This window comes from Thermobia domestica, chromosome 11 (genome assembly GCF_964235325.1).
Source record: "Thermobia domestica chromosome 11, izTheDome1.hap1.1, whole genome shotgun sequence".
In the NCBI taxonomy this organism is placed as follows: domain Eukaryota; kingdom Metazoa; phylum Arthropoda; class Insecta; order Zygentoma; family Lepismatidae; genus Thermobia; species Thermobia domestica.
The window spans coordinates 237,824,712-237,849,739 of NC_137464.1; the positions used below are offsets into that span (position 1 = coordinate 237,824,712).

The 25,028-nt window shown below is 34.0% G+C and overlaps 1 protein-coding gene across 2 annotated transcripts in view; it reads left to right on the top strand.

Moving 5' to 3' along the window:
• The window catches only part of gig (TSC complex subunit tuberin), a 121,428-nt gene that overhangs the window by 36,735 nt on the left and 59,665 nt on the right, over positions 1 to 25,028 (top strand). For both annotated transcript variants that reach the window (XM_081731841.1, XM_081731840.1), the window contains exons 11-16: positions 1,998 to 2,166; positions 3,024 to 3,257; positions 9,224 to 9,476; positions 19,202 to 19,320; positions 21,297 to 21,627; positions 24,283 to 24,479. In XM_081731841.1, coding sequence (XP_081587967.1) covers positions 1,998 to 2,166; positions 3,024 to 3,257; positions 9,224 to 9,476; positions 19,202 to 19,320; positions 21,297 to 21,627; positions 24,283 to 24,479 — 1,303 coding nt within the window. The remainder of the gene's footprint in view (positions 1 to 1,997; positions 2,167 to 3,023; positions 3,258 to 9,223; positions 9,477 to 19,201; positions 19,321 to 21,296; positions 21,628 to 24,282; positions 24,480 to 25,028) is intronic.

Genomic DNA, 25,028 nt, shown 5'->3' on the forward strand with positions numbered 1-25,028 from the left:
ACACTCAGACGAAGAGATATAACAATTTTACGTACAACCGTAAACTGTACATTACAACAGTAAAAACGTGTTTACAATATATGAACACTGGATTCTCCTAGCACAGCAACTATGCTGTGGTACAAGCCATGTGGTCGGAGTGGAGAGCACTTACTTCAGAAAGAGAGAGTGTATGGCTGTTCTGGGAAGCGTAGTGGTTAATGCATCGGCACGGTATGCCAAAGATCCTGGGTTCGAGTACCGGTCTAATCTTTCACCCTTTATGTATTATTGTATGCCAAAGTATTTTAGTCCCCTAGTTCGCGACCAGCTCGCTTTGACAAAATTGGGAGTCTTCAACATGAACATCATATATTCCACTGCTGACGGGATGTACACTACGCCTCTTCTGCTAAGTATAGTAAACCGGAACAAGAATATTGTATGTCCTTTAATTTTCACCCTATATATTTGCAAGAGTTATTATAATTATTATTGTTAACTGTTCCTATTTCCTAAAAAACGTTTACTATAGGGTTCTAATTAATAAACATACTAATGCATACTATGTCACATACGTAATGAGGTAGATTTTTTATGTTAGTGTAGAAAAAATAAAAGATTATATATAAGGTGTTCCGGGTAGTAAGGCGAACTCAAGCAAAGGCTTATTTTGCAAAAAAAAGCATTTTAAACCTTCTTTACAAAGGCGAACTCAACAAAACTTTTCTCTATCAATCATTTACTATGATTGTTATTATTAATAGTAGTTGTTTTGCCCAAGGATTCGGCTCGTCTGCAAATTGCCTGCACGCTAGCCAGACCTCTTGACGTCAGGTAGAGAGCAGTGTTCGTAGTTTGAAGGAAACTTCCCTAATCTAGGAAAAGTACGTAGGTAAATTTCGCAAAATTAAGGGAAATTTCTCTAATCTAGGAAAAAGTTTGTAGTTAAATTTAGCAAAATCGAGGGAAATTTCTCTAATCTAGGAAAAGTTTGTAGTTAAATTTAGCAAAATTGAGGGAAATTAATCTAGGAAAATTTCGTATGTAAATTTCGCAAAATTGAGGGAAATTTCTCTAATCTAGGAAAAGTTTGTAGTTAAATTTAGCAAAATTGAGGGAAATTTCTCTAATCTAGGAAAAGTTTGTAGTTAAATTTAGCAAAATCGAGGGAAATTTCTTTAATGTAGGGAAAGTTTGAAGGTAAACTTAGCAAAATTGAGGGCAATTTTTCTAATTTAGGGAAAGTTTGTAGGTAAATTTAGCAAAAATGAATTTTTCGATAAAACGTGAAAATACGGGGAAATTCTTGTGCTGACTGATTGACCAATATAATAACAATAGTTTGTGTGTTTGTTCCAAGTAGCATAATTTGCACCCATTGTTGGCTATATATATGTTGTGTGTAAGTGTAAAAGAAATGAAGGAAAACGTAAAAAAATAGTCAAAAAGCAAATGAATAAAACAAAAATAGTTGGTCCTTTCTTAATGCAGCTAAATTAATCTTATCGCATAAATTCTGTTATAAGAATTGGACACTCAACAAACTAGTGATAATGTGATAAGAAAAATGGATATTTTTCATGTCAGTTGGGAGAAATTTTCTTCAGGAAATCTACGAACACTGGTAGGAAGAAGTGGAACTTACGACAATTATTAATTTGACTGCGAACTATTAGAAATTGGTGTGACTGACTGGTGAAGCGTCTTACTTTTATAATGTAGATTATTATTATTGATGAAATTTGTGTTATCGTCATCATTACCTTGGGTAAATAGAAAAAATAATCCGATGTTGAATCCGCCCTTACTATCCGGAACGCATCATATGTTTCACAGGTGTTTATAACTTACATTACCAAAAGTGTAATAAAGTAAATAAAAAGTATCCCTCATTATATGATTAATAGTTAAGAAGGTGTATTACGATATTTTTTAGTACGCTGAAACATGTTTATTTTGGATTTTTACATTGTATGCACTAATTCATACTCTGGCTTCTCTTCTTGTATTCACAGAGCTATTTATGAGGACGAAATAATCGAACGAATCGTTGTACCTTACCTGCAGCATCTCGATACCGATACCGATATGGTTGTGAGAAATGTTGGCTCACAGTTGCTAGTCGACTTGTGTTTAGAATGTGAAAGTAAAAGGTGCCTTGAGCTTCTAGACATTCTGGAAAAGGTAATTAAGAGTTCATATTTGAAGATTTCCATTATAGTTGTTTCGTTTGTGTTTGCTTTTTCCACATTCAATACCTATTTTTGTAGTTCACATTGTCAGTTTCTAAGTTATAAGAATCTAGCATAAAGACGAATTTAAAAGAAAAAGTATAAGGTTAATTTAATGATAATCTCATTGCATGTATTTCAAATCATCGTGATTTGAAGTAAACGTTTATTACGGTTACACAGAGCGACTTACAAGATTATGCTGTTAGTACGTCCGTCCGCCCGTTACTCCACACGATAAAAATTGAACGAATGCGAATTTTTGAATTTTGTTTTATAGATAACCAGAGCCATTATCTTGGCGGAGTTCATTAGAGAAGTCAATCCGCTAACATCTTCAGTGATAACAGTGACGTTAACATACTGTATAATGTAAAAGCCTTGACATTTTCTAGTTTCTATGCAACCTGTACTGCAGCAAAACGTTGTTGATTGATTGTCATAAAAGAGGCATTCGCCGTACTATGTATTCTTTCCAAGTTGAGTACCTTTTCAGTTTGTTTTAAGATAACAATCTTTATACATTAATTGTAAATCTTCCCCGGGCGCAAACGAGAATTCATTCGTTCCATTATTAACTGTTGAAAAAGTAATTTTTTACATTTTAATTATACGGTAGGACTCTTTGATTATTGTATATTTCGAGATGAATATAATGAAATATGTATCATGAGTCTACATGTTTTCAGGTAATTGGCAATCTTCCTCAGTTTTCCGTAATACATGTTTAAGATATAGTCTTCCAAAACTGTCTTCAGTTAGATAAGATCTTACTTTCATTTTAATTGATTAAATAATTCGTATTTTCAGGTATTGAATAGACCTTTCGAACAGCACACAACAGATGCCATCACTATAGTGAATGAGAATGAAGTTCTCGATGTGAAAACAGTGGTTGTTGGACTCATTGAGATTTTCAAGGTTAAATTGTATCAGCTGCCATCGTCACACGCAATAAAAGCGTATAAACTTCTTGTTAATCACCTGGAAGCACATTACAACAAACCAGTTGTATTTGAAAATTCCAGTACTATTAGATATACGGTAAGTTATGGTTTCCCAGTTTAACAGTCGTAAATATTAAAATACGATATATCCAACTTGTTTTGTTGGCTTTGTGTACTTTTCAGTATGTATGAGGTGTCTCGACCTCGATTGATATTCACATTGTCATTTATATACTAAAATCTACATTACTTTTTTTTTAATAATAGCACACCCATCTTACAGATTTTTTTAACAAGCAATGTAGTGATTTCGGAAATTAGTACTTCCTTGGACCTGTGTTGAAATGTTGAACTAATACAAAGTGGTAATGACTATAACATCTCTACAAACCTACTTTGTTTCTGTCTCCCGTACCCATAAATAAAGATACGAGGGGCAGTCAGAAAGTTCCCGAATGACTATAACATCTCTACAAACCTACTTTGTTTCTGTCTCCCGTACCCATAAATAAACATACGAGGGCCAGTCAAAATGTTCCGGGAATTTCGTTGTAATTATTTATTGCCATAATGTAGGTACACATTGACTTAATTGCCTTCCAAATAGGCTCCTTGAGAAGACACACATATTTGTTCCACCGCTCCTGCCATTGCTAGAATCAACGCTAAAATTCCTGTTTTGGTAATGTTCCGAAGTTCAGCCGTCGCGTTGGTTTGAATGTCTTCTACGGGGGCAAAACGGTTATCTTTGAGGGCCCTTTTTGATCTTCGGGAAGAGCCAGAAATCATCCTCTACCAGCCTTCCTATCCCTGCTCACTGGATGTAGCATCAGCGGATTTCTGCCGCCGTAGAAGACAACCAAACCAACGGAACGGCTGAACTTTGAAACATACCAGAACAGGAGTTTTAGTGTTGTTTCCAGCAATGGCAGGAGCAGTGGAAAAAGTATGTGTGTGTTCTCAAGGAGTCTATTTGGAAGACAATTGTGGTCATAAATAGTTAGAAGGAAATTCCGGGAACTTTTTGAGTGCTCCTAGTATTTTTCACAATTGACTATTCTTTCAGAACTATAATATATGAATATTATTTTATTATGAGACACAAAAATATGTGAAAACAATGGCGTACACAAAAGAGGATACGGGTTTAACTTTCCTTCTTGAGCAAGTTATTACGCAAAATAAATAAATAAAATAAACATTAAGTATATTAAGATACGTATACAAACACTTGAAAGTATATGAATTCGAGAGCTTGGATCCCCTCCCCCTTGACACATTATTTGTACGCCTTAATGGGGGAGGGGGAAAGGAGAATAATTTCCAAGTTTTCTTTATAGCTTTAAAATTTCATAGGCATTCAATGAGATTTTAACAGGTGTGGTTGGAACCTTCATTGTAACACATGTGCGATTATTTTATTTTCTGTATTTATGAAATGAACTTTTTGACGGTGAATGGAAAAGAAAAGTAGAACAGTAATTTTTCAATCGGATATGTTTTATTTTGCATATGCTCATTATCAAGATAAATATCTGAAATTTGAAACTTGATTGTTTTAGTTTTGTGTAAGTCTAGAAACAAAACATCAATTTTCATGTATCTAATGTATAAAGACGACGACGTAGATTTTGTTTTCACCTTTTTTTGTTGAGAGAGTAACTTACTTGTATTCCGTCAGGTTTTATTGTAACGTAATTACTTCAAAATATCCTATCCCAAATAACTCACCTTGTATGTAGATGAACAGAAAATTTAGTGATACATAAGACACAAAGGGCGTTAAAGTAAGTACGAAAATTTATACTTATTTATTTACTCATTTACAGTGATGAAAATTTTCCGGAAAATTTTCCGATTCATAAAAACATACTCCTCTTATTCTTACATCGTTGTTTAGCCGTGACGTGAGGTGGAACATTTTCTTCTGTATTTTTCCGGAAAATTTTCCGTTCTTAACAAATATCAGTGATCAAGTAACAATTCCTCAGTATTCATAATTGATTGAATTCATATATAGAAATGTTAAAAATTGAAACATCGTTTAAAGAATCTGAAAATTTTCATGGCTCAGACAATTTTCAGTACTATGTACGAACAAGTGAAACAAGTTTTCATGAATCGAAAAATTGTCTATCCTGTATAGACGAAAATTTTCCGGAAAATTTTGAAACGGAAAATTTTCCGACTCAAAAACATACTCCACTTATTCCTACATCGTTGTTTAGTCGTGATGTGAGGTGGAAAATTTTCTTCTATATGTTTCCGGAAAATTTTCCGTTCTTAACAAATAGTGATCAAGTAACAGTTCCTCAGTATTCATAAAATTGATTGAAATTATGTATAGAAATGTTAGAAAGCGAAAGATCGTTTAAAGAATCTGAAAATTTTCATGGCTCAGACAATTTTCAGTACTACTTAGGAACAAGTTAAACAATTTTTCATGAATCGAAATATTTTCTGTCTTGTATGGAAAAATTGAAGAACTTTTCTGAGTCGGAAAATTTTCATCATTTTGAAGCACAAAGTAAAACAACTATTTGTGAATCGGAAAGTTTTATTGCTCTGTAGAAACAAGTGAAAGGAATTTTTATGAATCGGAAAATTTTCATCACAATGTAGAAACAAGTGAAAAAACTTTTCATAATCCAGACAATTTTGGATATTATGTATAGTGATGTTTAGTGGAAAATTTTCCACTAATTTAACCACACATTCAGCTATAAAATTCAGTTCCTGCAGAGGAAAGTTAGACAGCAACAAATTATCAGTTTCCAATTAGCTTTCGGAAACCAGAAAATTTTCTAATATTTCAAGTTGGGAAGTAAAAATATACAGTGTTTCTCTTTCTTTCTCTCTTTCTCTCTCTCTCTCTCTCTCTCTCTCTCTCTCTCTCTCTCTCTGTGTGTGTGTGTGTGTGTGTGTGTGTGTGTGTAAAGTGCAGGAAACATACATCGAGTTCGTAGAGAAAAAAATATCCCATTCCAATATTTAAAATGTAACAAGAAATTGAAAAGAAACCTTTGTGAATTTATCAATTTCAGAAACAGAAAATTCCACTACTTTTTCCCATGTAGGCCTGCCTATGTAATGAAATAACTACATAAAAGTTCCTTTATGAAGATTATTTTTGTAACAGAAAATAATCTTCATAATCTTCAGAAAATGATTTTATTGTGTTTAACACTCGTAAGCAGTGATGAAAATTTTCCGAAAATAAAAACATACTCCACTTATTCCTACGTCATTGTTTAGCCGTGATGTGAGGTGGAAAATTTTCTTTGATTTTTTTCGAGAAAATTTTCTGTACTTAACAAATATCAGTGATCAAGTAACAGTTCCTTAGTATTCATAAAATTGATTGAAATTTTGTATAGAAATGTTATAAAGTGAAAGATCGTTTAAAGAATCTGAAAATTTTCATGGCTCAGACAATTTTCAATACCATGTAGGAACAAGTGAAACAATGTTTCATGAATCGAAATATTTTCTGTCTTGTATGGAAAAATTGAAGAACTTTTTTTGAGTCGGAAAATTTTCATCATTTTGAAGCAAAAAGTAAAACAACTATTTGTGAATCGGAAAGTTTTATTGCTCTGTAGAAGCAAAAGAAACAAATTTTTATGAATCGGAAAATTTTCATCACAATGTAGAAACAAATGAAAAAACTTCATAATCCGGACAATTTTGGATATTATGTATAGTGATGTTTGGTGTATAGTGGTGTTTGGTGTAAGAGAAGTAAAAATATACTCTCTCTCTCTCTCTCTCTCTCTCTCTCTGTGTGTGTGTGTGTCTGTGTGTAAAGTGCAGGGAACATACATCGAGTGCAGGGAACATGCTTTTAGAACGTAGCGCTAATAGTGCTGCTTTTTATGTTTCTTTTATTATTTTATTGGAAGAACAACTACACAAATCAGCTTCCTTATTAGTTATATTTCACTTTCTCTTCTGAATGAATATATGAATAAATAAATAAATGTTTGTTTCCAGAAAATGGCCAATATTTGCTTCATGAGTTACTTAAATTTGAATTTTGGGTAGTCAAAAATTTACAGTATGAACTTTATATTATATCTACTTATTTATAAATGTTGCAGTATGTAAATCTATAAAAGTAGTAAAACTATGAGAAAACCGTCTTATGCGTATTAAACTGTCGAAATCTAATATTGTAAGATCAAAGGTGGATTCTGAGGGAAGAACGCATTGAAGTTTTTGAAACATTCTTGAAATGAAGAATCGTTAGATTTTCGCTTCACGAAACTTTTTAAGACAATATTTATTACCAATAAATTTTACGGCTAAACAACGATGTAGGAATAAGTGGAATATGTTTTTTTATGAATCGGAAATATGCATGACTTTTAATAGATTGAAATTTTAAATAATAGAATGGGATATTTGTACTCTAGGAACTCAATGTGTGTTCTCTTCACTTTGCACACACACACACAGAGAGAGAGAGAGAGAGAGAGGAGTTGAATTGAGTTGATTTTGAGTTTAACGTCCCTTTCAGCAGCGAGACTATATAAGACGGGACCAACTGATTAACGTGGAATCCAAACTACATGAGCTTCCGCTGGGAATCTAAGCCAGGTCTTCCATGCCAAAGGTGCGTATGCTAAGCGCTTAGCAACGAAGGAGCTCGCAGATGAAGAGAGAGAGAGAAACACTGTGTAAAATATTACTTCCCAACTTGAAATATTAGAAAATTTTCCGGTTCCCGAAAGCTAATTGGAAAATTATAATTTGTTGCTGACTAACTTTCCTCTACAGAAATTCAATTTTGTAGCTGAATGAGCAGTTAAATATAGTGAAAAATTTTCCACCTAACATAACTATACATAATATCCAAAATTGTCTGGATTATGAAAAGTTTTCATTTGTTTCTACATCGTGATGAAAATTTTCCGATTCATAAAAATTCCTTTCTTTTGCTTCTACAGAGCAATAAAACTTTCCGATTCACAAAAAGTTTTTTTACTTTTTTCTTCAAAATGATGAAAATTTTCCGACTCAGAAAAAGTTCTTCAATTTTTCCATACAAGACAGAAAATATTTCGATTCATGAAAAATTGTTTAACTTGTTCCTAAGTAGTACTGAAAATTGTCTGAGCCATGACAATTTTCAGATTCTTTAAACGATATTTCACTTTTTAACATTTCTGTAAATGAATTCAACCAATTTTATGATTGCTGAGGAATTGTTACTTGATTACTGATACTTTTTTAGAACGGAAAATTTTCCGGAAAAATATAGCGGAAAATTTTCCGGAAAATTTTCTGAATTGGAAAATTTTCCGCGGAAAATTTTCCACCTCACATCACTACTCATTTATCTATTTATTTAAAACCAAGTTCCATACAAAGCTGTTCAAGATATTTTACAGGGTGTCTATCGGTCACGAAAGTCATGGAAAAGTCACGAAATCAGAAAACGGTCATGAAAGTCAAGAAATTTAGCTTTAGAGTCATGATTTATATATATTCGTACAAATGTAAATACAAATTTGAAAAGTTTGTTCTATAAAACGTCAAAATTCACCACCAGAAATGTCTGTGGTCGACTTTGGACGCTATCAAATCGTAAGCAAACCACGGTTCTATCACATGGATGAAAATTCGGCCTAATTCGCACCCAAATTCGCTCTTGAGAGTGTTATGAAATTTTATGATTTGGTAAAGAAAAGTTCACGAAAAAGTTACGAAATTTCATTTTGGACTTTTAGTAGACACCCTGATTTAACTAGGAACTTCTTTTTTTTTTTTTTTTTTTTTTTAAAAAAAAAAAAAAAAACTATCCAACTAACTAACTCTATGGCCTATGGAACCGAAAATTTAATGCCACATTCTTACAACCGCTGAGCGAATATAGGAAGGGCATTTTAAAGTTATTACGCTACGATCTTTTATATTTAGTGGCATCATCCTAGTATTTGCCTCGTGAAACAGAGAAATACAGATTAACATTCACCTAACTCACTTCTATCATTACATAACCTGATAACTATCTGTATAATTCACATATTACTTAATTTACTTATAATCGTCTCTTTCCAGATTTTTGAATGTTTTCTGCAAATACGTGCCAATTCGCTGTATCATCTTGGTTTCCCTGACCCAGAAAATCCTTCAAAATTGCGTTACAGTCCGTATCTAGCAGTGGATCATAAACATGGGGAAAGGCCAGGAAGCTCAGGCTCACCTCCACCTGTTAGTCCAGCACCGACGCCATATCCAGTGTGTACAGTTACACATTTGTCTCTTACGCTTGCTTGCAAACTAGTCATCACTTGCCTCACTAAAGAGAAAGGTAAGAGGTAATAATAAACGTTCAACAGAAAGTAGTTGATAAATAAGTAAATCAGGATGTAGTAAGATTCGCAAGAAATGCCCAAATCAAGGATGTAGCGACTCTATATTGTGAAATTTTTATCTTTTGTTAGGGTAGAGCTATAAGATATATGGGAGTTTAGACTTTACGATCACCTTTTATTGTAAAAGTTTCTTTTTGTATACAATAGTAATAATGTTACCGATAAAAATATAAATTTCTCTAAATAACTTGATGATTTCTGGTAAATTTGTAGGAGCTCAGTGACCATGCGTCTTAGGGCGATAGGAGTCAAGGCTCTTGCGGCCAAGGTAAAGGTAGTGCCTCTCAATGACCATGCGTCTTAGAGAATGGTGGATGATCAATCGGTGGAGATTGATACCTTTTACGGTGTTCCGTCTTCTTTTATCCTAAAATGTCGGCTGACTACGTTGATCTTCGTCATTTGACGATTGTTGATGATGGTCGACGACGTCTGAAGTGTGTTTACAGCCAGCATGTAGTGTTGGGAGCACATGGGAAACCTTGCAATATTCTTCACCAGCTTTACAATTTTGACTGTATTTACGTGGAGTTGAGTCTACGTTAGATTTTAGAGCAGAATTAATCGTTGTGTGACGTTTCACAATTTATTTTAATTCAAATTTCTTTCCAATAGTACTTTCTTTGATTGATTGTCTGTTCTTGTATTTACTTTTTTAGTCAGCAGCGATGTTGTATAAGACAAAATCTACAGTTAATTACATAGGCAAGTGAATTATTTAAGTCATTTGAGTGGTGTATAATTTGCCCACAGTAGTTTCAAATACGTAAGATTTTTATTGATTTATATACATGTTCAAAACGATTGCAGTCTTCATTTAAATCAGGTATATGCAAGTTGGAACACGGGGGTGGGCTTAATCACAGACAACTTACTGGCGTCGAGGGCCGTATGAGACAATGTATAACATGTTATGGCCATATTTTATGGAGAAAATCGCTCACCGTACACTAACACCAAAGGAACACAAAAACTGTTATAACGGTGATCAAAATATTTATTTATTAAAGAAAAGCAGAAAAATTCCATTTATTTATCGTTTTAGTGGGGAATTTGATTCTTCATGCTCTGAACTAGTTTCTTAATGTTCCGTGGTACACTGGAAGACAGTAAAAGTCTTCTTGTCACTAGAAATAGACACATGTTAATAGCAATTTACTTGTCACTGTTCACTGTTGTTTACTGTTTTTCTTTTTTCATTACCTTCCAGATTATTTCTAGTGACAAGAAGATTTTTACTTTACATATTTTTAAAATTCTTTTTAAGCATTTTCACCTATCCATAATTTCTTTCCTATGGTTTAAATCCTTTTCGAAATGTGCCTAGGCTGAAGATGGAAACGATGTTCTTCAAAAGTATTTCCTAGTGATGTGGTTTGTTTCTTGCGGTGACTATTAGCCTTTTACTTACATCATTTCTAATTGTTATCACCGCTCGCAATACAGTGATAAGTAAATGATTACACTGAATTTTGTGAAGTAATAAGAATTGAGCTTGTAGTGTTGATGCTAGGAAGCAAGAGATAGAGAGAGGGTAGATGGGAAAATCATGAAGTTACGTTCTGGGATAAAACCTTAGAAAAAAGTAGAACAGTACCTGGCTTTCTTTTCTCTCGTAATCACTAATTGATCTTAAAGTATCCTTAAAAGCAGTAAAATGTATTGTCTTTGTACTGAGACGCAGTCTTATGGTGCGATTAAAAGAATGTACCCTATTTGAATACGAGAGATTGTTTCATTAACAGAGCCTACAGTTACTGGCTAAATGTAAAATTTTAATAAGATATATGCGTAGAACAAGTTAACTAGAAAAACGAACTTTAATTAAGGTGTTTTAATGTAAACGAACTTTAATTAAGGTGTTTTAATGTAATTTAGAATACCATGTTGTGTTTGGGTATGTATGAGTTACCAAACACACTCATTGAATATGTGGATGAAGGATAACATTGACCTGTGCGCACTAAATTTAATGAGAGTAGTGATTTTTATTGATTTGACAAAGTTTTTAGCTTGTTTTATGACTGTGTTGGTTAGCTTTTTAAAATAATAATAATAATTAAATGAGATAAATACATTATTGATCTTTGCAGTATTAGCTTTATCTTTTTGTTAGTGTCTTTATGAATTTTAGTTTCATGTCAATACGTAGAATTTCACCGCACTTCTAGTGTCGTTTTAGCTCGATAATATTTTGAAATTTCGCGGGAGTCTATAGCTTTGACTTCATGGACTACTGAAAATTTTCATGTCTATGAGCGTCTCATAATTTTTTGTTCAATCTATCTATATATATAAAAGAGAACGTACAAATCCTTTGTCCGCTCATCACGCTAATACGGCTGAACCAATTTCTTTTATTTTTGGGGGGTTATTAGGATTTGGACCCTAGATGGTTTTTATCATATCACTTTAATTTTCAATTACCAGTGTCTTGAGATAATTGACCATTCAGGTGTCCATTACGTACAAATCCTTTGTTAGTTCATCATAGGTATAAAAATAAACGTATTTATATGCAACCCGCATGACCGTGTCACTCGGCGGGTTAACATAAATGACAGGCGTTATAATGGTTTTTATCATATCACTTGAAAGCGAAAAAGTAAAAATTATCTAAGTAACAAAGTTTATTGCGTTCGGGGGTGACCGCAGCGAAGCGGGGCGGGTTAACATAAATGACAGGCGATATAATGTTAACATTTACTGCAATCTTCTATGGTTTTTATCATATCACTTGAAAGCGAAAAAGTAAAAATTATCTAAGTAACAAAGTTTATTGCGTTCCGGGGTGACCGCAGCGAAGCGGGGTGAACGCTGCTAGTTTCTTTTAATGTTTAAATGTAAACAAAATATTCATTGCTATTCTTGTTTTCATTGTTGTTCTAAACACTTGAAATCCAGCATTTGGATGCAGTTAATGGCATTGTTTCTACAAAACTTACTTTAATAGTATAAAAGTTCTCTTTTATTTATTATTATTATTACCGTGCAATTGGGTCCTTGATTTGAGAATGAATCTCAAAATTCCATTACACTACTGACCTATGTTTCTTTATAACACTTCCTTAAAATTTCAAGTAAGTAGTCCAGTCAAAGATGTCCTGGTTACATGTAGTTAAAGTCAAATCACACACTTCTGCCAGGAATAACTGTACAGTCATGGAAAAATTAATAGCAGCTCCTTGGAATTTTACGCATGTGTAAGGTTCTCAAAGAAGTTTCTACCTAAATATGCACAAACATACAATGATGTATACATCAAATTAAAGGAAATTTTATGTAGAATCCAAATCTACTCACAGAAGTTACGTATCTTTACAACAATTGATGATATTCAACAAAATGTGTGGGAAAGGAATGTTCATTTAATGGATGACTCAATGTTGCTTTCAGTGAGGTCCGCGCTCAATAAGGTAATCCACGTTCCAAATGTGCAGTATAGTTTCTGCTTCCGTACTTATTGTTTAGGTACCTTGGGTTACGTAATTGTGTTGTTCTAGTAGTGTTACTTTTACTGACAAATTTGAAAGTGCTACTTTTACCGTATATAAATTATTGATATCGGACATCGACATGGGTAAAACGTGTAGCAAAACTAGTGCTGAAATAGCCCGGATTATGCAACTGCATAAAAGTACAGTGAGTAGGCAGCTGGCCAAGATTCGGGAAGCCGGGTGCATAAAAAGTGGAAGAACTGGCAAATGTGGTCGAAAAATGAAATCCTCGCCTAGACAGAACAATGCACTGCAATAGTTGTGTCTTAAGTCATCAACAAATCTTGCTAGAAATTGGAGGAAAACATCTGGTGTCGACGTTTGCCCGTGAATAGTGATAAACAGGTTAAAATCAATGGAATTGTGTTCACATAGAGCTGTCAGGGAGCCATATCTTACACCTAAACAACGTAAAAGGTGCGTAGAATGGTCCAAAACTCACAAGTGACCAGTGACGCAAAGTTCTGTTTAGTGATGAGACGAAAACAACCATTTATGGTAATAATTCACGCGCTAGAGTTTATCGCATGACTGGTGAAGCACTTAATCCTGCGTGTACTGTAAAAACTTCCAAGTACTCTACCAGTGTAAAAATTTGGGGATGTTTTTCTTTTAGTGGAACTGGTAAAATTCACATTTGTGATGGTGTTGGTAACGCACAAACTTATAAACAGTTTCTTGAAAGAGAATGATATGTGCAAGGTTATTCAACGGTGGTTCCTTTATTTTTCAAGACGATTCTGCCACCTGTCATCGTACCAGAGTTATAAAAGACTATATGCTGTCTTTACGTCATGTTATCCAACTTCGTTGGCGTGGTAATTTGCCCGACTTAAACCCAATTGAAAATTTATGTGAAGTGTTTTGAAGGATAAGGTTCGTACAAGCCATCCTACAACGAGAACTGCTGAGTTAATTCAAACAATAAACGATGTTTGGCAATACTGCATTTCAATACAGACACTATAAAACTTAGTAAACTCCATGACACAACAATGCAAAGACGTTATTATTAAGCGTGGACATCCAATCAAGTATTAGCTTGAACCAAAATCAATTGTGTATGCTTCACTTAACTTCACTTACTTTCATTTCGCTCAACAATTGATGTCATATTTTGTTGAATATCATCATTGTTGTAAAGATACGTAACTACTGTGAGTAAATTTGGATTCTATATAAAATTTCCTTTAATTTGGTGTATATATCATTGCATGTTTGTGCATATTTAGGTAGAAACTTCTTTGAAATCCTTATAAATGCGTAAAGTTCCAAAGAGCTGCTATTAATTTTTCCATGACTGTACTTTACTTCAAGGTGAGGCTATAATTATATCGAAAGAAAATCGTAATCAACTGCAACAACATCAGTTACAATTATATCTGTTTCTAGGTTGATCTTTTTTTTTTTTTATTATTTCTTAATTTGAACTTTTGTTAAATGATAAACTTCCTCGTTTTCCTATTACTCAGCGTATGCTTCTTATTATTGCACTCACGCTCAGTGTACCATTCTATATCTACAAACTTCTTACCCATTTCTTTATTATTTATTTATTTTATATGCTCCAATCTCAGAAGACGTACTGGTTAGATACTCTGGTTGGTCGTCCCAACCTGCTTAGTCGAGGATTCCCGGTTCTTCCTGGATCCTCTCTGAGGTTTCAGATCTCTGTCTGGTGGTTTTGGCATCTTCTTGCTACTGGGATAGGGTGTCTCCCGCCACTTAATAGGTTGGAAGTACTCGAAACTTCTCAATGGTTTTTTTCTCCCAACTTCGTTCCTTCTGCTTTCTTTATTCTCCAAAGAAACAATAACCTTTTAATGTGATGCACACATGAAACCTCTGGAGAGTACCATTTGCTAGAATCTCGTAAATATTGGTGTTCACTTTTCGTTTAATATATCCTTTCATAAATTTTGGAATTCTGCTTCGAAAATTTAATACCATCAGTCCTTCAGATTTTGCTGAAGCTATATCCTTGCAAGTTCTATTCTTCAAACTCTTTTTATCCAATGTCTACCATGTACGGGGCTTAAACTGGAAAAAACTGTTTAACAGAAGGGTCTGTTCCCGAATTAGCGAACGAGTGCCACAACAAATAGTTTATAGCATCCACCCATTCCTTCATAGAATTCCTATTGACACTCTGGCTGGCTCACAAGTTTTTTTTTTAATATAATAATTTTTGGCTGTTTGTAGTGCATGTTTGGTCGCCCCATTACGATCTGGATTGTATAGAACCGCATTCTCCACCCGGATTTTTCCCGTATTACAGTACTATGGAAAGCACTACTTTGGAAAAGAGATCCGTTATTACCCGTGGGAATTAAAAAAAAAAAAAAAAAAGGCAAAATTGATCAATTTGTGTTACGATATCATTGCAACTTGTATAGTTTACTAACCAAATCCAGATACATTTCCAACAGGTATCTACTAACAATAAGAGCGTAAAACCGAAAATTAAATAATCTAAATGAACTCGGCTGCATGTATTTTTCTCCGGCGTCCACCAGTATACTCTCCTTTTGATTTGCTGTTGATCATTGCATTGCATATTTCACACTTCTGGTCAGGGTTGGCTGGTTTAAACCAAGGTGGTTTAAACCATGGTTTAAACCAAGGTTTAAACCAGCTGGTTTTTTCAAAAAAACCAACTGGTTTTAACCAAAAAACAAAAAAATGTTCGTAAAAGTGTAAGTGTTTGTAAAAGCTTGATGAACACACATTTGTGGGTTATCACGTTTCACTCCCGTATATTATTCGTATTATATTCAGACCTAAATTCCCCATTCATTACTCAAAAAGATTATACTACAAAAGTAACTTTTTTTTTTTTTTATAAGTTTATAAATGTTTATTTTGTGATTTTTTGTAGTTATTATTGTTATGTAATTGCAATCGAAGAAAAATTCTAAATATTGTTTCGTTTCAATGTTTACTATTGATAAAATACATCGAAAATGCCGTACTTTTTGTGTGTGTAGGGGAAGGGGGGGGGTCATACAGACCTCACGAGAGGCATTTAGTGAAATAAGTATCTTTGGTATCTATTTATGTATAAATGAGTCTGAGCCAAAGTGGACTCAAATAATTCGTATCTTTATTCACTTTTCTTATTGATATGCAGATTAAGTCGGTGTATTTCTTTAATTTGGACCAATAAAAGTCGTTATTAACTAACTTGAACTAAATTAGTTCTTCTGTACTCCGTAGTACTTTGAAATTGTTCATATGTAATTCTGTGTAATGGTTTCACTTGTGCAACTGTTTATCTTTTTGTCCTTCTGAAATGACTCTTGACAGTTATATTAAGAAGCATGTAAAGATCAGTACAACGGTTTTTTTTATATATATATATATATATATATATATATATATATATATATATATATATATATATATATATATATCAGGATTCCTTCGTGAGTGAGTCGGCAGACGTATCGCATTTGTGGCCAATTAGTCCTGGTTCCGAGTTCAAATGGAGGACAATTTCTCTCAGATGTAACTCGAGAAGCGGTTTTTATTCCGCTTTAAGCTTATGTGACCCCTTCCAGCATAACTCGGTTGTCGCATAATAACATCAAGGCGAAACAAACTTATTTTTGTCCGTATATGATATGAATATATAGAGCAAATTATTTAAACCATAAAAACCTGGTTTAAACCAAAAAAACCTGGTTTAAACCAAAAAAACCGGTTTATTTGGTTTTTTTAATAAAAACCATGGTTTTTGCCAACCCTGCTTCTGGTAAATATTATGCATATCCGTATTTGTATCCATTCGATCCCAGCCCCCGCCAAGTGAACTTTGTGGTGGACAAACACCGTGTGCGTGGGTTCTCTCGGGGTTCTCCCGTTTCCTCCCACTTTCTTCATTCCACCATTTCATTCTTTACTCATCACTACCGTCTCCTTTAGCCTCACCGGCATAACCGTGGGACGTAAAACTCAAAGATTTCATTTTTCATTTTTTCCGTATTTGTATCCAGCTACCAAACCTCTGCTTCTGCAATGTTTTTCATCTTTTGCAGCTTTATGTGTTCAGATTGCATATAAATATCTTTTAAACTACTAGTAATATTTACGCACTCATTTAGAAAGAAATATGGACTTTTAATATATATCCTGTTTTATGGCAGGGGGCGCGGTGGCTCAGTGGTAGAGCGTTCACTTCCGGTGTTTGTGGTCCCTGGTTCGATCCCAGCTCTGTGGTGGACAAACACCTTGCTCCCTTGGTTTTTTCGGGGTTCTCCCGTTTCCTACCACTTTCTTCATTGCACCATTTCATTCATTTCTCAATATCATTGTCTCCTTTAGCCTAACCGGCATAACTGTGGGACGTAAAACTCAAAGATTTCGTTTCATTTTTCATTTCTGTGTTATGGCATATCAATTCTGGCTGCTGGTTTTCTTGCCCAATCTCCTTTCACCCAAAACTGTACTTTCTGTAACCGTTAATCATTTTCCATTGCTGGCTATATTTTTTCAAATTAGAAAAGTGTGCTCACCATTCGACATGTATATTAACCCGATACTCCTTCTTCGGTTCCTTATTTCATCCGAAAGCGAGACAAAGTCAGCCATTTTGACATGTTTGATGTAAGTAAATTTCACATCATAATTAGATATTAGGAGAAACTATTGTAATAGTCTTGGTGAGTCAATAGATGAAGGTGCATTTGCGCCATATTCCACCTTACCAGTGTGAAGTCGGTACTGAACTTAAATTTTCGTCCGTAAAGGAATTGATGGAAATTGTTAACTGTAAATATAACCACCAAAACTTCTTTCCCAAACCGCAAATGATTTTGTTTTACTTTAACTAATGTGTTTGATGCACATTTGATCATCCGTAATTTCCCTTTCACTTCATTAAATAGACGACTTCTATCCCTTGCGGTGATTTGTATGACATTACTACTACTACTACTACTAACATACTACTACTTTATTGAGAGGATAAAAAATTTCAGTTTGTTAATTGTGTCCTTTATTAACTTAAACTCGTGATCATGAATATCTAAGTCCATCGGACATCAATTTGAAGTAATTTGAACGTATTTGGTAGCTTAAGCAAGAGTAACTGTGAATGACGATGATAGAAGTTAATTTAAACCTACAGAAAATTTTAGTTGGGATTTGAGTTATGGGGTTCGGTAGAAGTTAATTTAAACCTACAGAAAATTGTAGTTGGGATTTGAGTTATGGGGTTCGGTTTCTAAGAATGTCTTAATTTTTCGTCTACTTATTTAAAACCTTTTACGCGTAATTGATAACAGATTGTTCAATACTGTCTCCAGAAACATGTTGATATTTCTACGGTATCTAGTTAATTGTCCTTTAAGAATCCAACTCATGGTCTGTTATTTATGTACTTTTATTATGTCCCTGTGACATTTGTTCCACGACCATCTTCAATCTTCAAACAAGGGACCCAACCATTGTGGTCCTAATAGCGACTATGGCATAACCTCCTCTATCAATATGAAAGGTAAGTGATATTGCCTTCCTCGAAAGGAAATAGTAACGTCTATTTGCCTCTTTATGTTGTACGTGAACTATTCTCATTTTTAAATATACTCGTATACTTGTTAATTGCACTGCCTTCAAAGTATTTTTCTGCCTGTGTAACACTCATAGCTGATAAAGAAGTTACTGTTATCATATAGGAATTAGATAGATTGGCCTGCATAATATATTAAGTCTGGTTTAAGAAGTTTTTATTAAAGTTCGTGTAGAATGTAGCTTCTTGTCCGTCATTTTGTGCCAAATTGTTAAAGTGCATACTTCCAGGAATAACTTACTTTATTTTGAAATCAGACTACAATTATATCCAAAGAAAATCTTAATAAACTGCTATGACAACATTTACAATTATCGTCTCTTTTTTCTAGTTTTTTAACATGTCCTCCTATTCTTCTTACTCAGTATATACTGCTTACTGTAATCCTCATACCAAACCTACCATTCTATATCTAACAAGACAGTTTTAGAATTGACAAACAATTTAAGTTGTTAATTGGTAGATAGCTCATATCCTCTTTTTGGGGAAAATATACTCTTTTTTTCGTCATATTATATTAAAAGAAAAGCATTATTTATGTTGTTCTTTATTATTTAATTTAATTTATTATTTATTTATTTATTTATTTTTTCAGATTGGCAAGTACTGAGTTTAATTCTCCGCGAAGTGCCCCAAGTAATGCAAAACAAAGCGCTGATTTTATCTCGGCATGGTAATGACATAGATTATCTGGCTAATGCATTATGCTCGATGGTAAGTGCTCCTAATTGATTTTAAACTTAGTCTTAATACAACGGTACGTTGTATATACTTATATTTGGGGCAATAAGTATTTCTTTATATGTACTAACCCAGGTTATTTTGAAGAAGAAGTTAGTTAAAAATATATAATTGTCAAATATACAAAAAGATATTCAGATGTCAAAAAATAATGAGATTGTCAATACGTGGTAGGCAGGACAACCAGGTAACAATATAATATAAATAAATAGAATTATGGCAAACGTAGCTTCGTCAGGGACGACTAAATAACAAGATAGATAAAAATAAAGGAAAGTAAAAGGGCCGAATGAAGTGTGTATTATTTTAATGTGGCTGAAATTTCGATTACGATAAAAGAACCAGTGCGTTATCGTCTTATTAACAACTTCTCTTTCGCCGAATTTGTAGTAACTTTTATTCTTAAAATTTGTAAAGGAAAATATACATCCGTATGCCAGAAACAGTTTTTTTTTTTTTTCTTTCTTTCTTCGTCATGGCTGCATAATTTCCAATAAAAATTAAGAAACCTTGATAAAATTCAACAAAAGTTTGCTGCTATATTTACCAGTAAATTGTTTAAAATGAGTTACAAAGGAAAGCTGAAGTTGTTTCAGAAATAAGTAAAATATTAACAACAAGCTTTTCGTATTAATGCAGGTTTCATACTAGTTTGTACTCTGGCCTTCTATGAAGCATATATTGAAATAGTTGATAAATTTATAGGGTATGTGTTTAGTTAAGTAAAAGACTCACAGATCTACTTAGTTACTTACACAAAATTAAAAATATATAAGAAGGAAAGTGGTGTTTTAGGAATCATTTTTTCAACTTCAGTTTCTTAATGTGACATCTTCTCTCATTTAATTAACTAAACTCAACCTATAAATCCATAACCAATCTTAGTATAGGCTCAGTGTACAACATGCAATAGTTGCCTGTGCAAGTTACCTGTCGCTTGCTAATAGAAAAGTTTTACTCGTAGAAAATTGTCCTTTTTTGTTGTACGAGATGCATTCATATTAAAGCACCACCTATATTTTCACTAACTAATCACATGAAAACTATGAAACTTGTGACACTTCTAGACTTAATCTCCCTGCAGTCGTACACATTTTTCACAACGTCGACGCCACGCTGTCATATGGCCGTGGTGAACATTTTTTTTTTTTTTTTAGTTTATTTTGACCACTGGAAAATCGCTGATGCAATAGCGGCACGGCTAGTGAATGTGTGACCACGGAGAGTGTCTTCAGGATTGAAAAACGGGATCCATGTCTTATCTATTGTCATAGTCGATGAAAAGGAAGTCCCATTCATACTATCACCACGCGTCAACATTGCCTGACAATATGTCACGCGCGCAGCTTTGTGGTCGTCCGTCAGCACTCGGCACCTACTTGGAGGACACTTTTCGCATTTGCAGGTCTTTATGCTGGATTGTATACACAGATCCCACGAAAGTGCCAACTTTGGAGGCGATGTGTTCCACACTTATTCGGCGATCCTCCAAAACAACTTCTCCAGTCGTTCAATCATCATGTTGTCAGATCGGCTTGCGCGAGATCGAGATTGTCTTGGTTTATTGTCACACGACGTTCTGCCTTCTTTGAACTGTCGCACCCACGAACTCATATTTGACACATCCATGACGTTATCATCACATGTCTTACTCAACTGGTGATGAATTTCAAGCAGTGTCACACCACACACCGCTAGAGTTCTGTGTGCCGTACGGTGTTGCTATCTCTGTCACGCATTGACAACGAGTGCTCGCGTATTTTAAAACAAACAACACGTTTCTATCTGTACTGAGTCTTTAATATTAATTAAAAAAAAAAATGGAAGCGTTATAACTTGAATGCACCTCGTATTACTAAATAAACGAATGATTTTGAGATACATGGTGTCATTATCATTTCCATTGTAAACCCGGATTAATATTTATCAGTGTTGCCTTTGTTTTTCAGGTTAGCGACAAGAATTTGGGATTACCGGAGACGCTTCGTAATACTCCTGCGAAATTCACGCGGTCTGATTTCCATAGTCATGTGTTTCCAGTTCTTGCTTCTCTCGCTTCATACCATCAATATTTGGAACCAAGTCTACAGCAGCAATTGATCAAATGTCTTGAGTTTGGCCTTGTCTCCCGCTGTGCACGAACCTGTGTCATGGCACTTACTATATGTACTCTGGAAATGAGGGATGCTATGTACAAGCTCTTGCCGGAAGTTCTTCTCAATTTATCCAAGATATCAGCAACGGTGCACATTGCAATTCCAATACTGGAATTCTTGTCAAGTAAGTATTATAACGTTTTAAGATTGAAAATGAAAATAGCTATTGATTCCTCGTTAGTTTGAGTAATTGGATCTTTTATCATCCTTAGTATTATTTATGTATAAAAGAAAAGAGAATACGGTGATTGATTATGACCACAATATTGTAAAATGTTGTTTTTAGCACTTTGGGTACAGTAAATTCTCTCTGCTCCTGAATCTTTCAATTTTTGAGTCCCACGATTATGCCGACTAGGCTAAAGGAGACGGTGATGAGGAGAAATGAATTAAATAAGTGGGAGAAAACGGGAGAATCCCGAGTAAACCCACGCACATGGTGTTTGTCCATCACAAAGCTCACTTGGCGCAAGCTGGGATCGAACTAAGGACCCCATGCACCAGAGGTGAACGCTCTACCAGTGAGCCAGCCCGGCCCCCTCTACTCCTGAATTGTTGAATTTTAGACGTTATCGTATCTTTGGTTCAAATAATAGTAGAAGAACGAAATAAAAAAAATATCTTACGAGAAATAAATTACTTTTAAACAAAATAAATTGTAAACATGTCCTCTAAGTTTACAGTGGAAACGCAAAAAAATATTTTAAAAGATCATGGAGCTATACGAAATCAAAGTAGAAATGGAACATATTAAATTGTAACTTTTCACTTAAATATATTTGAATATCTGTAAATAATGACCTTAGTTGTACTGTATACGCAAGAATTAAAACAGTAATTTTACAATTCGGATCATTTGTTAAGTTTGCCAAGTCTAACTTAGAACCAATAATAGCTAGAAAATAGGCCGTGGTGGCTCAGTAGTAGAGGGTTCACCTCTGGTGCCTCGGGTCCTTGGTTCGATCTTAGCTCGCGCCAAGTGAGCTTTGTGATGGACAAACGCCGTGTGCGTGGGTTTTCTCGGAATTCTTCCATTTTCTCCCATTTTTTTCATTCCACCATTTCATTCATTTCTCATAATCATTGTCTGCTTTAGCCTAACTGACATAACCGTGGGACGTAAAACTTGAAGATTTCATTTCATTTGCATTTAATTTCAATAGCTAGAAAATATAACTCTACATTACCACATAATTTCATCAAACCAGGACCGTATGAAAGGAGTTAGATTATGGTGATCATATTTAGCTGTACTTCGTTCATAAACATATCACTACGTACTAACTAATGATATTATTCCGAGTTCCTTCGTGGCTACATGGTTAACGCACGCACCTTTGGCGCAGGAAACTTGGGTTCGATTCCCGGTGGAAGCTCATGTAGTTCCGGGCCCACGTTAAGCTGTAGCTGTATGTTTCACATAGCCTTCCTGCTGAAAGAGACACTAAACGTCAATTTAACAAATCAGTAATGACTTTTTCTAGCCATGAGACCTTTCAGGGTTACTCAAAGTCAGAATTTGAGGGGCACGGTGGCATAGTGGTAGACCTCTGGTGCGTAGGATCCTAAGTTCGATCCCCGGCCAAGTTAGTTTGTGGTGAAAAACATAAAAAAATATTTTCAACCAAAATACTGAGAAGTGAATCTGGAAAAAACTATGTATATTAAATTTTATAATGCATGTAAAAATAATATTTAATATCTAGAAAGAAAACAGCCAAAGCTCGCTCCCTGAAAAATAAAAAAAAAAAAAAAGGTAACAAACATAAGTGAAAGTATCAAAACAAGTATGAAACTAAGAAACATACAGGTGAAAACCAGAGCTGTTGAGTATATAAACTGACTTCAACGTAAACAAAGGGTCAGACGTGGTTAGACTTGGACACATTTGATTTCACTTTGATTATTAAGTCTTCTCTCATCGAGCGAATCCTTAGTGTGTTACCTGAATTCTTTTTACTGTTATGTTGAAGGACATAAAACAAGAAGTTTCCTGAATGCGGAAGTCTACCGCAGACAGGATTATTCTCATTTCCATATCGTAAGATACCATAAGATACATGTTTACATTTCATATATCCATTATTTTAAAATGTCATTAATCAATATGATCTAAATTGGGGCCGCGGTGGCTCAGTGGTAGAGCGTTCACCTCTGGTGCTTGGGGTCCCGGGTTCGATCCCAGCCCCCGCCAAGTGAACTTTGTGGTGGACAAACACCGTGTGCGTGGGTTTTCTCGGGGTTCTCCCGTTTCCTCCCACTTTCTTCATTCCACCATTTCACTCATTTCTCATAATCACCGTCTCCTTTAGCCTAACCGGCGTAACCGTGGGACGTAAAACTCAAAGATTTCATTTCATTTTCAAATTTGTGTATTAAAAGATGCATTAGAATACAGTTGTTTCTCTGTACTGCCGACGGTTATAGATTGTATTAAATTCCTCAGATTTCTCTGTCATCATTTTTCCTTTTATACCAAGAATTAATGAATAATTGTATATTTTAATTTACCAAAACAATACAATGTAGACAACATCTGGTTAAATTCTGTTTCCAAAAAATTAGTGAAAGACATAATTAGAAAGGAAAACCAGTAGTAGAAACTCAAATCAAACCGTGATTGTTAAACAAAGAAACAAGAATTAACAATCATCAAGAACTAAAACATAAAAAGAAAGTGTTATTGCTGTATGTGTGTAAATAATATGAATGAGCAAATGTATATTTTCGTCTTATCATGATGGTCTTCTTTTTTAAATATATTTTTCTTCTTTTGCAGCACTGACACGATTGCCAAAAATATTTGCAAGTTTTGTTGGTGACCAATATATGAGTGTATTCGCTATTGCTTTACCGTATACGAATCCCTTTAAATATAATCATTATACAGTTTCTTTGGCACATCATGTGATAGCAGTCTGGTTCCTAAAGTGTCGTTTGCCGTTTAGAAGAGATTTCGTAAAGTTTATTACAAAGGTAAGACTGTTGGAAATTGATGAAGTAGTGAATGATTTGGAAGCAATATTTTGAAATACTTTAGTATTTCAAAATATAAAAGACATTTATATGTTGATTTTTTTAAAAAGACATTTATAGAGATATTCAAAATGATTGCATACTTATTTAAATTTTCAGAATTATATAACATTATTTTTTTTCTCTCTCCTAAATTTTTATTGTAGGTTTTAAAATCACATTCTTTTATCTCTAGGATATAGTTCAAGATAGATGAGAAAAAAAAAAGTAAAATGTATATTAGATTTGTAATTATTTTACGGTCTTATTCAAATATTACTTTGAAAACTTAACACCAGTTTTAGAAGCTCGCAATCGTAGGACTTGCAGGGCTTACAATCTATATTGAAACATAAATGGATTTACATAAGGAAATTCAATTTCTGTTACTTTAGGAAGGATGGTGAATATAATAATAATAATAATAATAATAATAATAATAATAATAATCTATATATATAAAAATGAAAGTGACTATGTTTGTGGCTTAATAACTATTAATAGATCTCG